Source organism: Nannospalax galili, unplaced genomic scaffold, assembly GCF_000622305.1.
Source record: "Nannospalax galili isolate Female #2095 unplaced genomic scaffold, S.galili_v1.0 scaffold429, whole genome shotgun sequence".
Taxonomy (NCBI): Eukaryota; Metazoa; Chordata; class Mammalia; order Rodentia; family Spalacidae; genus Nannospalax; species Nannospalax galili.
In genome coordinates, this window is record NW_008360330.1 from 1,330,894 (window position 1) to 1,347,729 (window position 16,836).

At 43.6% G+C, this 16,836-nt stretch overlaps 1 protein-coding gene across 2 annotated transcripts; it reads right to left on the reverse strand.

Annotated features, from left to right (window-relative positions):
• Window positions 1-2,511: 2,511 nt before the first annotated feature.
• On the reverse strand, window positions 2,512-7,148 carry Mrps14 (mitochondrial ribosomal protein S14). Of its 2 annotated transcripts, none has more exons than XM_008826102.2 (3): window positions 7,028-7,148; window positions 5,148-5,306; window positions 2,512-2,950 (listed from the first exon to the last, which is right to left on the reverse strand). In XM_008826102.2, exons 1-3 carry the CDS (start codon window positions 7,070-7,072, stop codon window positions 2,768-2,770), a joined length of 387 nt encoding a protein of 128 aa, XP_008824324.1. In that variant the 5' UTR covers window positions 7,073-7,148; the 3' UTR covers window positions 2,512-2,767. The 2 variants fall into 2 exon arrangements, with proteins under 2 accessions (XP_008824324.1, XP_029416036.1); XM_029560176.1 differs by lacking the exon at window positions 7,028-7,148 and adding an exon at window positions 5,758-5,894.
• Window positions 7,149-16,836: the final 9,688 nt, after the last annotated feature.

Here is a 16,836-nt window from a genome sequence, read left to right on the forward strand (position 1 = left end):
CTAGTCTCAAGTAACTTTAGAATATATCATTTGTCCCATTGCTACTGAGGAGTCTAATTTTATGCTGCAATTAGTGGTGTTAGTAATAAACTTTATATATTATGATAAACAGGTTGATGCCATTAAGCGTTTTTTGTTTTTTTTTAATGTGTCTGTGTGTACATGTCCATGTGGTTGCCTGCAGAGGCTAGCAGCATTGGCTCCCCTGAAGCTGGAGATGGCTTTGAGCCATCAGAAGTGGATGCTGGGAACCAAAGTGGAAGACCAGTAAGCATTGTTATCTGCTGAGCCCATCTCTCCTTCCCCTCAAGAGTTAAGTTTTTTATGTAAGATGTGTTCTGGTATATACACAGCACTACCAAAATTCACCCCGGATCTAGTCCACCCTCTGGATGTAACTACTAGCTTACATGAAATTTGAGGGACTGGACATTTTACATAAAACTCTTGGTTTCTCCAAAAAAGTAAAGGAGCTTAAAAGGGATTAAGAGAAATGGCAACCAAATTAAATACATAGACCATGCTTGCACTCACTGAAACCACCAAAAAGGTGAGGATGTCCTATGGATGAAATGCCAGAAATCAAATTTGATAGTCCTGGGTATGATTTAGTTATTATCCAGAGCACCCTAGTTTTTTTAAACATTTTTATATGTGTTGACTGCACGTGTAGGTGCACCCATGTCACACAATGCCCATGGAAATCATAAGGTGTCGGATCCCCTGGAACTAGTTAGAGTTGTTAGCTGCCATGTGGGTCCTCTGGAAAAGCAGTGTGTTCTTAACTGCTGAGCCATCTTTTCAGCCCAGAGCAACCTAGTTCTAAATTGTCGAAATAATTTAGGAAATACAAACCCTAGGCTTATAATTCCCTCATAAGTCCCTCCTCCTGAGTTTCAGATTTCATTGGATAACAGGCATCTCAAACCTGAACTCATCTTTATCCAGGAATCCAGAGCCCTACCTCTACCTCCTTCCTATAGGAATGACTTTACAAATGGACAGAATATGGTCTGATTTTAGTTAACCCCAGCAAAACAATGTGCTCTTGGGTCTTGTGACCTGGACACTTGAATTGTTTCCTTAGATACCTCAATGTAGTACTCCACCCAGAAAGATAATGAATGTAGGTATGCTTGAGAATTAACATATCAAAGCATTAAAAGGGCACACGCATCTCCACTGCAAACAGACTGGAAAGGAGGTGAGGCTGGAAGAAAGATTTTAGAATGAGGGATGAAAAGGCTGTTGAGATAAAGCTAGAGCCAAATTTGTATGTTCCCAATTGAACCTAGAGAAACTATTTTGATGGGTGGGGCCTGACAATTCCACCAGCACTGTGCCAGATATCTAGGGGAATGAGTGTCCTCTGAGTTGGGGCCCACTCTTCAAAACTAAGTCAGGCTTTGTTCAGGTAGTGATTATGTTAGCATAGTAAGGCTGTACCTCAGAAGTTATATACAGTTAACTTTAAGTCTTGCCTAATAGTCTTTCCTCAGTAACAGCTTAGTTCAGCCCTCCATTCCTGAACAATTAGACATCCTCCTAAAATGTCTTACCTGTAGCCTTTACCTTTAACAACCATACAGCTATCAGTTATCTGTATAACTCTTTTTTTTGAGACAGGGACTCCCTATAGCCCCAGCTGACCTGGAACTCTACAGACCAAGCAGGCCACAAACTCAGAGATCTGCCTGCCTCTGTGTCCCTGAGTGCTGGGATTTAAGGCATCTGCCATCATGCCCAGCTAAGATTCTCCAAAATCTTAAGTTTTAGCTCCCTCACATGATAAGTGCTCCATGATACACACTGCTTGCCTTGTGCTTATTTCTGGATGATGTGGGCTAATTGCTGCTGCTTTGTGCTTTAGTTCCTATTGCAAGTCAATCTCTTCAATCCATGAATATGTCCTGATGTGACTTAAGTGTTCATACTACTATTTATTTTCTTGTGTGTGTGTGTGTGTCTTTTTGAGACAGTGTCCCAGTAGCCACAGCTGGCCTAGAACTCACTATGTAGACCAGGTTGGCCTCAGCACTCGCTCTGCCTCCTGAGTGCTGGGATTAAAGGCTTGCACCATCACACCCAGCTATACTATTATGCATCTGTTTTCATCTTTAGGTTGATGACAGCTGAATTACCATATGAGACAGTCTTTATTCATGTTACAAAATATACTATTCCGTAAAAAATTTCTCTTTGGATATATTATTGGGCTTAAGAGCATATTTTATATTAAAAGATGCCCTTAAGGTGGAACAGGATAATTATTTATTGGTTCTTCTATTCACTATCACACAAAGGTGAACATTAGATGATGTAGACTATCAGCTTTAACTCCTATTGTTTCTCTAAAAATAACAGTAAGGTAAACTGCAGGTCAGGGCCATAAATTGCCACAGATGAGTGACTGACTGCTAATTGGGTTGTCTGTTAAAAGTGTACTGTGAAATCACATACTTTAAAAATACAGTTCTTCTGTGTTACTAAAACATCAAATTTGAAGGAAAATATTTTCACAAAGTATTTTTATTTCACTCTTACTCCTTGTATAGAATATGTCTATAAAGTTAAAGAGAAAGGACAATTCAATGACAGAAATATCCACATTTTTTCACTTAAAATATAAAAGTAATTTACCCACAGACAGCATCATGCCAACTAAACATTCTAGAGCCTCATATATCCTAGGGTTTAGTCTATTGGAAAAGTCTCTCCTTGCTGCCAGCACTGGCTTTCCTGAAAGCTCAGTAGGTTCTGAAACTGTTTACCACATTGCTCGCTGGACGCCAGAAAGTTGCCCGTGGTCAGCTAAGTGACGGAAGACTATGCGACTAAGCCTCCATCGCCGCTTTACACCACGAGGACGGGATGTCATAACACACCTATTTCTGATTCTCACAGGACAGCTATCCCGGGGAAGGGCAGCAATTTCTTCATCAGCTATTTCCTAGGGAGAAATAATAACATTACTATATAGATCACAACTCAGTGCTTAAAGGGTTAGGATCTAAGCCAAAGAACTGGGTACAGTAGTAAACCTTACCCTTTAAATATAAAGCAGAAAACTAGCCATGTTTGATGTATTTATAACATAAAAATTCAGTCAAGAATCCACAAATCATAAAGGCAAAACTGTGTTTTCATCAACAGTGTAGCACACACTAGAGTATCAAATAACATTATAAAAATTCAAGACTTTATCTTCACCTCCTTCCTACTAACACTGGCTAACAGGTAATATGTCCACCAACACTATAAATACGAGTACTTCCTGTTGGAAATGGTATATAAATATGCCCGTAAGTTTTTATTCGTTTTGACTTTTCTCATTCAGCAATATGCTTGTGAATTCACCCTCAGAGTTCCAAGTGTCATTACTGGCTCATTCTCACTGGTACTAATTTTGTTGTGAGTATATGAATTCTAATTCATCCATCCTATAGCTGATAGGAATCTAGGTAGATTCCAGTTTTGAGCTGTTACGAATAGTGCTGCTATATCTTCGTGTAGGTCATTTGAAAACTCACTATGTAGGCCAGGCGGGCCTCAAACTCAGAGATCCACCTGCCTCTGTTGGGATTAAAGGCGTGTGCCACCATGCCTGGCTCAGTCTGCTTTCTTATACAACCCAGGACCACCTGCCCAGGGGTGGCACTACCCACAGTGGCCTGGGCCCTCCCACATCACTCAACAATCAAGAACAGGCCTAAAAGGCATGCCCACAAGGCCAATTCAATATAAAAGCAATTCCCAACTGAGTTTCCCTCTTCCCAAGTATGTCAAGCTGGTAACTAAAACTATCCAGCACATACCCTAACATTTGAGGACACGAGCTTCAATAGTACCTAGGGAAACCATCAAATTCACAAACATTCAAAATTCCTGATGTTCAAGAGCTTATGCATTTGTTGATATGAAGTACATGGAGAATTAGAGAAAACACCACAATGAATCAATGAAGCACTACAGAAGGATGTACAGATTTATCTATGCACATACTCCCTTCTCAAAAACTTTTAAGCCTGCCACAACTGGAACGTAAATGTGACTTGTAAGCATCAGGTGGTCCCAATCAGTTTCCAGAGTTCAGTCTCTGCACTATTACTGGTACTAATACCAGTTATGAGTTCATAGAGAACTCATAACACTGACCCCTTGCCTTAATTGGTAATTAAAATTTGTATATATTTAGGATATAAAATGTCATGATTGGTACATGTATACTGTTAAATTTAACACAAGCTAACTAGCAAATCCTTCAGCTCATACATTTAGTCATAAGAATATACTCTAAGCTAACCTCAAGTGAATAATCCAGTACTGACTTGGAACCACTACGCTACTATTTTAGATGCCCAGCAATCTATTCACCTCCTAACTCCAAGTTGTGTGCTCTTTGACCAGTCATGCCAGACCTTCCTGACTTCCAGCTCCTAGCAGCCACCATTCTACTCTGCTTCTTTGATCAACAGTGTCTTGAGCTGAGTTCCTCAAGGCCGCCTTTCTACTCCTTAAATGGACATGTAATGCCACTGTGGTAAGTCCTAAAAGAGTGGTCCTGGGAACTCAGTTTTCCACCCATCTGGCTTAATCCAAACAAGATTTAAAACTATACCTAATAACAGACTGTGTATCATTCTGCCAGCTTGTATAAATATTATTTTCTTTAATCTGAGCTTTGGTAAGTGGCCTTGAGTTTATAATCTTGAGTATAATCTTGACAAACCTCTTGAGTACAGGCGTTCTATGTCACCACTTAAGTACAGAACCTCATTCCTGAGGAAGCCAAGCACAGATGACATCGTATTTGACCAGAAGTACATGACAAGAAAGGAAGGCTAAATGGAACCAGATGGGTTCATGTGATGGGCACACAGCCTCTAGAGTCAACAATGCCTCCAAATGCCTAGAGATTCCCATTCACTAGTACTTTCTAGGGATTGCATAAAGAAGTGGCTGAAAGACTAGTAAGGAGTGAATAGTCTTTTATCTTAAACCTAACAAAGTCAACTTTAAGGCTATTTATGTTGATTTATTTGATCTTCCCCCCAAAGTACAGTAGTATTAAACCATAATAAAACAGCATCAAAAAGATCTGCAGTGAAGTGAGTTAATGATTTTGTGAGAGGACTCAAGTGGCTAACCTGAAGGCCTTTTGGCAAAATGGTATTCTTCCTAAGTGAATTGATCCGCAGCCTCTCATCTGCATATTCATAGGCCATTTTTCGTCTCTTCACATCCCGCACCATTTTCCAGTCTACATGGTAACTTCGAATTTGTCCTGAAGCTGATGAAGGAACCAACTGAAAGACAAACAAGAAATACGGGATCTGCAAGTGCTGCTTGCAGTTACTGCTTATGATTTAGTAACTTAAAACCCTTTTGAAATTACATTTTGCACATGTGTGTATGTGTATGCATGTACTTCAGAGGACAACTTTTGGGAGTCAGTTCTCTCCTTCCACCATATGAGTCCTACAATGATTTTTCTCAGTTACTCCTCAACTCCCAATTTTCACACCAGGGGTCTATTATTACTAATAAAAGCAACTCGATTCTCTGCTCCTTCTAATGCCTCAATATAACCCCTCTCATCCTTTAACCCTTGGATCCTATCATCTTTTCACTGTGTCTCAGTTCTGTCTTTCTTAACTAGTTTGAGTTTCCTGTGTAGTGTTCTCTGGACTACACTGTCAACTCCCTGCCCCTTCTTTTACTTCTGTTACTTTTTGTGCTTTTGAGGCAAGAGCTCACCATGTTTGCCCAGGCTGGTCTCCAAATCTTAAGCACAAGTGATCCTCTTCTCAGCCTCCCAAACATCTTGGACTATAAGTGTTCCTCTTAAATCATTGTGACCTGCTCCCACACTCTCACTCTGCCAACAACTTCAACTTCTCCTTAATTATAAAATTAGAAACAACCTGAAGAGAATTTTCAGACTCTTACATGTATCCACTTAGCAGCATCTGCACATCATCTATATTCTCTCCTGATAGCATAGATCATTGCTGGCCATTACAGGGGCACTAACCACACATAGTAAGCACTGGAACTATAGTTAGTACAACAGGGAATGTAATTCTTAATGTTCAGTCATTTAAATTTCAAAACATCAAGCAACTTTGTTTTGGTACACTTTCCAGTTTATAATGCAAAACAGCATCCCAACTGAAATATACTTTAAGTGTAAGATACAAATCAGACTTTAAAAATCTACCAACAGAAGAATGTAAATGTCTCAGAGATCATTTTAATATTGACATGTTAAGAATCTAAAATAAAATACATCCAAATTAACTACACCTACTTTTTAATGTAAGTACTAAAAAAAAATGAAATCACCTTTGTGGCTTGCACTATACTATTGCACGAAACTGTAAAGATGACCTGCCCACAGTCCTAAGACCAAACTTCATTCACACACAAGACCCCACCACCTCTTGCCTGCACAAAGTTACAGCTCAAGCAATCCTTCCCTGTCGTGTCTTACGGATCTTTCCATCTAATATACAGATATGGATAACAACGAACTCATGCACCTCTTCGGCTACATGACACCCACCCCCCGGTTTTTTGTTCGCTTTTACAACAAAACTCTTCCAAAGGCTTCTCCACACACAGCCTTTGATTTCTTTTTTCGCTATTCTTTCCAGTTCCTGTTCCATCACGTGGTCACTGCTTATAACTGCTCAACTCTTCAGCCCTTCCTTGAATCGACGCATTAGTTCTTAACAGTGGCCGCTTGCTTCCCACATTGCCCGGGTTTTCCACTGCACGGTCGGAGCCCCTGAGGCCTCAATCCTTCCACCCCTTCGCTCCACCTACAGCCAGTTCCTCGCAAAACCAAAGTTCCACCCCAGAAGGCCGAATTCACAACTGTCGGAAACAAGCAGAGGGCGGCAGCGGGTGCGAGCAGCACCGGGACAGGTCCGCGGGAGCCACGACAGGCAGGAGGCTCACAGGGACCCACAGGCACGGGACTCAGGGGTGACGGCTGAGTCGGGGAGGAAGGCGCCTGTCTGACCTGCCGGAATGTCCGCAGCAGCGAGCCTAGCACGAACTCCGCCATTTTGACCTTCGCGCCCGCTAACCGCCACTGCGTCCTAGACTCCGCGGACGCCGGCGGCTGCGAATGAGGGGCGGGGCCTAAGGTGGGGCGGGCCGGGGCCTGGGGGGGCCGACATGGCGGGCCCTGGGCCTATAGGAAGAAGGGTTAGGTACGGGATTTGTACTCTCGCGGTTTTTTACAGAACTTGGGCGAACTACCCTGAGGCCTGCTGTGGGTTTCACCGCCTGTTAAAGGGCTCAGGCCACGCGGATCATCCCGCCCTTACCCTGCAGTTCTCCTTCTCTGCTCCCTCCTGGGCTCTCGGGCCCCTACTCCTCACATTGTCTCTGTGCAGACGCCTGTTGGCTCCTCTGTCATCCTTGTGGAACTTGTGCTTGTCGTATTTCCGCTGTAATGGTGATGGAGATAGATGGTGGAGACCATGCTAGAGTTTCCATTCATTTGCATGTAAATGTTTTTATGTATATCTGTATTGAGGTTTTTGTTATGGACCCCAGGACTACTGAGGAAAGACCACCAGACTCAATTCAGATTGGGATGAAAGACTTCATTCAAGCTGGCTTGGACCGCAGTCTCCTTATTGGCTAGAGTGCTGCAGTGGGGATGGAGAGGGAAAGGGGGACATTTTAAAGCTAAAAGCCGCAGAAATGAATGTTGACAAGGTGGTCCCTGAATAACAGGGTGGAGGGTCGTCACAGTCTACATGTCAAGGTGCCCTAGAATAACAAAACAAGCAAGTTACAGAAGACAAAATCAGCAGTTAGTCATATCATAATTTTGTTTTCTATATGTCTAGAGAGCAAGTGACTGTGGCAGCATTCTCCTGGGAGGAAAGGGGGAAAGGGGTCAGGGTTTCTGAAAAACAGTTCTTGAGCTAGAGATACATTATGGCTAAGCTTCTAAGATGGCTACTTTATCCAAAAGGGAGTCAGTTTGGTCAGTACATTCCCCACAGGTCCTGGTTCATATGGATCAAATCATTGATCCACATTTGTTATAGGTTGGTATTGAGCCTGTAATTCTAATACTTTGACAGAGCTGATTCTCTTCCTAATATATCCCAGTAACCAATTTAAAATGCAAGGGCCCACAGTAACACCTAAAAGTAATAGGAGCAGAGGACCCACAATTGCTGTTAAGAGAGTAGTTAGCCATGCCAACCAGGAGAAAAGGGACTCATAGCAATTTGAAGCCTTAACGTTCTTTGGCTCTTTGATCTAGGTTTTGTTTTATTAAAACTAGAGTTTCTCTAATCACTCCTGAATTATTTGTATAAAAACAGCACTTTTCATCTAAAGCTACACAAAGACTTCCTTCTTTTAAGAACAACAGGTCCAGCCCCCTATGGTTCTGCAAAACCATTCCTGCTAGGGAGTCTACTTGTTTTTCCAATTGTCCTATAGAACTTCAAGATAGTCTATGTCCTGGTCCACTCTGAGGCTTACAATCTTAAAGTTTTGATCTCCCAGAGCCAAAGCAGAAACTCTTAAAGCAGCAGATCCTGCAATGCCAGTTCCCACTAAAAGAGGTAGAACAATAGCTGGGGCTGCTCTCTTTATTTGAGTTGGTGCACGGTTATTTAAATATTGAACTCTTAATTGAGACCCATTTTTACATACATATATTTGAGGAAGAACATATACCAGTACACATAGGCTTCCCTTTTGAGATTCCAATTCCAGATGTTCTGCTGTCACACATTGAGCAAGACCAAAAGTACACACCCACCAGGTCCCTGTTGGGGCTTGGAAATGTACTCTATCAGGAGCTGACTTAACAGTACAAATTAGGGAACTACAGGACTGACTATATGCGGAGTTAGTGATGACATAAGTTGAAGAAGCCAAATAGGTTCCCTTTTTGTGCAGGTCCCCTAGGGTTATTCTAGTTTCTTGTAATCTACAATCTGTGCCTTCCTGTGGGGTGTTAGAAGGGGAAATCAAGATGTTGGGCCCTGTCCCCACATAAAAGGGAGGTTTAGGATCTAGGCACAGCCAACAATCTTGTCCCAAATCAGGAGTAGTATGATTCATCCAATTATGAATTAACCTTAAGGTCTTGATCTCAGATATTTCATCCAAGGCTGGGACTATTCCTTGCCATGGGGGTAAAGTTTGTAAGGGCAAAGAACTGGTGTCAGTAGTGCTGATAGGAGTTTTCTTGTGGAGCTATTAAAGGAAGAAGTGGGCTGTTGTGCTTTAGGGCGGGGTTACCAGCTCCTCTCTGACTCTGTAATTTGAGAACTGTAGGGAGGCACTTTCCTTTGAATAGTAAATTCCACACCAGGGTCATTTCCACATATTTTAGATGTGTGTTTAAGGCCCCAGGTTCTGCTAGTAAGCCAGTGTTGAGCACTTAACTCATTCCATTTCACAATCCTTAGAGTGAAAGGGTTGCACTTCCCAGGAATACAATCTCGGGAGGGAGCATCCCGCTGTAAATGAACAAATGAATCTTTATGTCCACCTCAGGTGGACTCAGTTTCACAACCAGGAGATGAAGAATGGTAATCTTTTGCCCATTTATGACAGTGTGCTGGCCCATTGGCTGAGCAAGCCTGAAATTGGAATGACCATAATCCCCACTCTTGAATCTCAGTCCCACAACCAGGGTGTGTTCTACGATAACTATACCATTCAGCCATATCCTCATTGTTATCAAAGAGGTCACATAAATCTAGTTTAAACACAGGCTGGGAAATGGCATTTTGGAAAATACCTATCACTTTTCCATTCGAAGTTCGGGTTAGCTCCCAATCCCTGGTCTCAACATTTGTAGCTGGCCACATGTGACACATACCAACTAGGTTTCCCAATATTAGTACTAGTCTGAGTCTAAGGTTCAAATAAGCCACGTCTTTAGGGGACACTGTGGGTCTGTTGATACTTTCCATTTTTCTCCCTTCTCTTGATTGGCTGTGTCCACCTTCAGGTGAGAATGGTGAATCCAGGTTGCAACTCCACTACTTTGACAGCTGTGGGTATGGTCATGCTCACAGCATATGGTCCTTTCCAGGAGGGCTCTAAGGTCCAGCTGGGCAGGTGAGGGACCCACACTAGACTCCTGGGTGAAACCTGTGAGTAGGCTCAGTGGCAGGGGCGGTGGAGGCATAAGACGGGTCTGGATGTCTCTGGAGACTCGTTGAAGAGCCTGTAGGGACTTGAGGAAGGAATAGTTAGACATTTCAAAAGCTTGTGGTTTTCCTTTTGCAGGAATTAGTGGGGATCAGCGACTAAACATTATTTCAAATGTAGTTAGCTTGTCCGGATAGGGGGAACACCTTAGCCTGAAAAGGACAATAGGGAGCAACTCAGTCTACCCCTCATCAGTTTCTGCTCGGAATTTAGTCAAGATTTCTTTAATAGTTCTATTAACTTTCTACCTGTCCTGAACTTTGGGAATGACAGGCACAATGTAGTTTCCAATGTATTCCCAGAATTTTGGCCACCTGTTGTGACACTGTGGCCCTAAAGGCCAGACCATTGTCAGACTCCAGAGAAGAGGGGAGGCCAAATCGAGGAATAATTTCCATTAGTAACTTTTTGGCAACCACCCTAGCCATTTCTGATCTTGTAGTAAAAGCTTCTACCCATCCTGAAAAAGCATCTATAAAGACCAACAGATAGTGATATCCAAACCTTGCTGGAATCACCAGTAAAGTTCAACTCCCAGTGTTCACCTGGATTAAGTCCTCTTTCTTAAATTTCCATTGGTGTTGATTTTCCTCCTTTGGGATTTGCCTGGGTGCAGGCAGCACAGCGGTGTGTGATTTTGTTCTACCTGTTCATCCAGGTGAGGTAGGAAATACCTGTCTCTGATCAACTCCTTCAACTTAGTTGATCCCAGATGCATACTTCGGTGTATTTGAAAGAGAAGAGACAGCTCCAGAGCTTTGGGCAAAACAGGACATCCATCCAGAAGGATCCACCGGTCTTCAACCTTCATGACCCCTTGCTGCTGGACCCATTTTTTCCTCTTCTATGGTGTATTCGGGTTTCTCCAATAAGTCTGGTTCAGGCAGGAAGGTGAGAATTGAAGGGGGGCCAAATATTTCTAGTGGCCCCACTGGCTCTTGGGCAACTCCCCTTGCTGTGGTGTCAGCCAATCTGTTGCCCCTAGCCTTGGCTGAGTCTGCTTTTTGGTGCCCAGGGCAATGGATAATAGCAAGTCTTTCAGGTAACCAAACAGCTGACAATAAGGCTATAATTTCTTCCTTGTTTTTAATTTCTTTTCCCGCTGAAGTAAGCAGGCGTCGTTCTTGGAATAGGGCACTGTGGACATGTGCAGTGGCAAAGTCATATGGACTATCAGTATAGACATTAATAGCCCATCCATTTCCCCATCTCAGTGCTTGAGTTAGCACTATTAGTTATACCTTTTTGGGTAAAGACTGGGCTCAGATTACCTCAGAAAGGGTAACCACAGCTGCTCCTGCATACCTGACTCTGTCCTGTATGTAACTGCTTCATCAGTGTACAGGGTCATGTCTGCCTTTCCCAGGGGCTGGTCTTGAAGGTCAGGTTGTCCATACTGCAGATGGTCAATAACCTGGGCACAGTCATGGGCGGGCTGTTCTTCAGAGTCAGGCAGGAGGGATGCTGGATTCAGCACTACAGATGGTGAGAACTTGATTCTGGGTGCATCTAACAATAGAGCTTGATAGGGGGTAATTCGGGCATTTGACATCCAATGCCCAGAAGCTCCCCAAGGAGCATTTCGATAGTGTGGGGAGTAGTGACCACCAATTCCTGCCACATAGTTTATCAGTTTCTTTTAATAGCAATGCTGTAGCCATGACAGCTCGGATACAAGCTGGTCATCCTGCAGCAACTGGGTCCAGTCTTTTGGACAAATAGGCCACAGGTCTTCTCCAGGGCCCCAAAGTTTGAGTCAGTACACCCTTTGTCACCCCATTTCGCTCATCCAGAAATAAATGGAAGGGTTTGGCAATATCAGGCATCCCAATGCTGGTGCTGACATTAAAGCTGTCTTAAGCTTTGAAAAGTTTCATTTTCTTTTTCTTTCCAAACTAGGGGTTCATTTCCTCCTAGGCTTTGATATAGCAGTTTAGCTATCTCAGCAAAGTTAGGTATCCAGAGCCTGCAATACCTGACTGTCCCCAGGAATTCTCTCATTTGCCTTTTGTCTTTTGGCTCAGGAATGTTTGGGATGGCTTGAATTCTGCTCTGAGACAGGGTCCTGTTGCCATCTTCCAAGAAATACCCCAAATAAATTATCTTGTTGGAGCACAATTTGGCCTTCTTTGCAGATACAAGGTGCCCCAGTTGCTGGAGGGTTTCAAGCAGTTCCTCAGTGGCTTGTTGGCATTCCTCCTGGGTATGGGCGGCAATAAGAAGGACAACCACATACTGCAGGAGGGTGATATTCGGGTGTTCTTGGCAATACTCAATCAAGTCTGCACTGAGAGCTTCATCAAATAGGGTGGGAGAATTTTTAAACCCTTGTGGCAATCGAGTCCAGGTCAACTGACCAGTGAATCCTGCTTCAGGATCTGTCTACTCAAAAGCAAATATGGGTTGGCTCACAGGGCCCAAAGGTAAGGAGACGAATGCATCCTTTAAGTCTAAAACAGTATATACAGTCTTTTCTGGATTTAGCAGGCTAAGTAGGGTGTAAGGATTTGGCACAGTTGGGTGAATGGTTTCCACTCTTTTATTGACTTCCCTCAGGTCTTGAACAGGGTGATAATCTCTAGTGCCAGGCTTAACAACAGGGAATAGTAGGGTATTCGAGAGAGAGTGACAGGGAACCAAAGTCCCTGCATCTCTGAAGCAGCAGATATGTTTCCTAATACCAGCCGTAGCTTCCCTCGAGATTGGGTACTGTTTCACTATCATAGGGAAAGCAGAACTTAAGAGCTGGACAATAATTGGTGGCCGAAGAGAAGCCAGCATGGGAGAACTACTCTTTGCCCATATTTCAGGGAACTTCTGCATTAATTCTATTAGTAGGGGGTTGTCTGGTCTCAGTTCCCCCAAGTTCTCGTCCAATATTCTATATTCATCTGATAAAGAACAAGTTACCAAGATAGTAGGTAGTGGACGTGTGAACTCTAGAATGGCTTCATTTTCATTAAATGTGATGGTAGCACCTAGTTTCCTCAAGTCTCTGCCAATAAGGGGATAAGGAAAATCTGGCATAACAAGAAAGGAATGAGTCACAGTACCTTGCCTGAGGTTCACATCTCACTTAGTAGTCCAAGTGTAGGTCCTGGTCCCCATGGCTCCCTCTATGGTAGTTCTTTTCTTGGTGAGCGGACCAAGAGATTGAGTGAGCACTGAATGAGCCTCACCTGCTTCTACTAGAAATGGAAGCATTTTGCCCCTAACTTTTCCTCTCACCCTGGGCTCCTGGGGCTTATCTGTATGAAGCCCTGGCCCCTTCATTCAGCATCAGTGTTTTCCAGGTTGAGGACTTGCTTCTTTTGGACACTCATTCTTCCAGTGCCCGTTCTCCTTACAGTATGCACACTGATCTTTCTCTAGCTTGGTTCTGGATTAATTCTGCCGTCTAGGGTATTCTTGTTTCCTATCCTCTCCTTTGAAAGCAGCCACCATTATCCTGGCCAGCCTCTTGTCTCTTTTCATCTGGATCTCTATTATTGTAGGTTTTCTGGGCTAACTCTAATAGCTGAAACCTGTTCATTCTCTCAAGTTTTTCCAGCTTCTGTAGCTTCTTACGAATGTCTGGGGCTGACTGAGCCACAAAGGTGATGTTAATAGCCCTCTGGTTTTCTGGAGCATCAGGGTCTATGGGGGTGAATTCCTGTTAGGCATCCCTGAGGAGCTTCAGAAAACCAACAGGGTACTCCTGACTCCCCTGAATAACCTCAGTTACCTTTGAAAGATTGGTTGGCTTCTTGGCTGCTGCTCTCATTCTGGTCAGGAGAGCCTGGTGATAGGTGTCTGGGGCTCCCTTACCTTGGTCAGTGTTGGGGTCCCATCTGGTAGAGTCAAAGGCAGGACTCATTCGACTCTAATGTCATTAACAACCCCCCCATCCTGAAAGACCTAGTATGGCTTTGCGAGCATCATCCAGAATTCGGTCTCTCTCTTCAGCTGTGAAAAGAGTACCTAGGAGTTGTTTACAATCTGCCCAAGTTAGCTGGTGGGTGAAAAAAAACAGTTTCCAGCAAGCTAATAAGGGCTTGTGTTTTCTCAGAAAATGGAGAGTTCTGAGTCTTCCAACTGTACAAATCACTGGTGGAAAAAGGGACATAGACCATAAAAGGGACTCTGGATCTGTCAGCTTCCCCATCCCTGGTATCAATCATGGGTCTGCTCGGGGGTGCTTCCCTGAGAGGAAACACTGCCAGGGGAGAAATCTGATTCGGCTAGGGTGGAGCATAGTCCAACCCACTCTGACTGTGTGGAGGTGAGGGCAGATCAGGATATATTCTTAGAGCTGGAGCATCAGGAGCAGGAGCAGGATTTCCTTCAGACGCAGTCAGATCCTGGACCTGCAGAGAGTGTGGATTGTAAGGTGGAGGTATGTCCTTCTCCTCCTCCTCCCCAGGGTCCAAAACTGAAAGGCCAGGCATCTTGCTCAGGTTCTTACTCACTCTCTGACACAGTGATTTAGTGACCAAAATAGAGGAACCTGTTTAAGGGCACAGCACTTAAGCCAAGGAGGGGGTTGGAGGAGAAGGGAGCGTGAACAGTCGAGGTAAGGGAAATGGTCAGGATGACCAGGGTCTCTGGTAACTGTTCTCCAGACTCATTGGGCAGCCTCAGGGTCAAAGGACCCTAAATCCAGCCATTCCACATTAAAGGAGGGCCATTCTATTTCACATAAGGTGCAGAGCTTTCCAGGTGACTTCTTAACTCAGCCCACTTCACAGAGCTCCTAGAAGTGATACAACATGCAGTTCAAAGGAGTCTTGGCTGTGCTTGATCCACATCTCATAAGGACTGCAACAAAACTCACAAGCACATCAGAAAGCACAAATACACCAGGCAAAGATAAAAAGCACAAAGAGGCAAAACACCCAAACAGATGGAGAAGACCAGACAATTACAGACATGTTGTGGCAACCTTCACGTGTACATCCAAATCCTAACCAGAGGGGACAGGAAGAAATCTCCTGCTGTCCCTGGAGACTGGGTTATGATTGCATCCAATCTACCCTAAGTCTCTGCAGATGTCCAGACTCCAGAACACTCACCAAGTTAATCCTGTCCTTAGCACGTGTGCAATAGCTGGCAGCTTTGTTTTTAGTGTGATGAAATTTTAGTGGTCACAACCACGGGCTTCCAAAATTGGGGCTTATTCCTGGTTAGTGACTCTTTAATTTGTGGCAGCTGTGGTTTGGACTCCTGCAGATCCTCAGACTCACTAGCGAGTCGTACCCACATTGGGTCTGTCCCAAACCAACAGCCCTGAGCCTGGGTGGGGGGGTCCCCCAGAATCCCGGACAAGCCCCCAGAGTGTTATGGACCCCGGGACTATTGAGGAAAGACCACCAGACTCAATTCAGATTGGGATAAAAGTCTTTATTAAAGCTGGCTTGGACTGCAGTCTCTGTATCAGGTTAGAGTGCTGCAGTGGGGAGGGAGAGGGAAAGGAGACCTTTTAAAGCTAAAAACCACAAAAAGGAATGTTGACAAGGTGGTCCCCGAATAACAGGGTGGAGGGTGATCACAGTCTACATGTCAAGGTGCCCTAGAATAACAAAACAAGCAAGTTACAGAAGACAAAATCAGCAGTTAGTCATATCATAATTTTGTTTTCTATATGTCTAGAGAGCAAGTGACTGTGGCAGCATTCTCCTGGGAGGAAAGGGGGAAAGGGGTCAGGGTTTCTGAAAATAATCCTAGAGCTAGAAATACAATGTGGCTAAGCTTCTAAGATGGCTACTTTATCCAAAATGGAGTCAGTTTGGTCAGTACAATTTTATATGTGTTTCTCTTGCAGTATATGTATGTTGGGTGGTGGTGTGTGGTGTGCCATTTCAAACCTGTTTTCAGGCCTGGAGAGATGGCTCAGTGGTTAAGGTGGTTCATGCAGAGAACCTGGGTTCAATTGCCAGCACCAACATAGTGGCTAACAACTGTCAGTAACTGCAGTTCCAGGGGATCTGACACCCTCTTCTGACCTCCACTGGCATTGCATGACACAGGTACACTTACATACAGGCAGGCAATAAATACACTCATACACATAAAATAAAAATAATAAAATATTTTAAAACCTGTTTTTAGTCTAGCACTCGGAACTTTCAGGTCATCTTAGCTCATATCAGACATGTTGATGGACAAGGTGAGGAAACACATACTGGGTTATTTACACAGGAGCCTCCCAGGAGAAAGGAGAACTGAATACAGATTCCTTTCTTTAAGCAGTCCAGTTTATTGGAACATTTTTAATGAAATGAGGGAAAGTCTGACTGAAAACTGCTGGTTGGAAAAGGCAATAGGAGTCTCTGTCATATTATGATCAGAAAAGTCCTAGATCAGCATCAGACAGGCATCTGTCTCAAGCCCTTAACATCTTTCCCTCCCCACAATCGAGGGCCATCTGTAATCATCTCAGGAAATGATGAACTTTTACTTCCTTTGTTGTTGTTTTAAGAAAAGTTGCCTAATGTGTTAATATTTCAGCACCGTTATTGCAAAGGTTTTAAAAGTCAGACACTATTAAAGGCTATAAAGTAATGATTTTTATACAATTAAATTATTACACAGCCTATGGAATTTATTGAATCACTAAAAGGCCAAGAAAACAAATCTGATCTGAAAGATTAA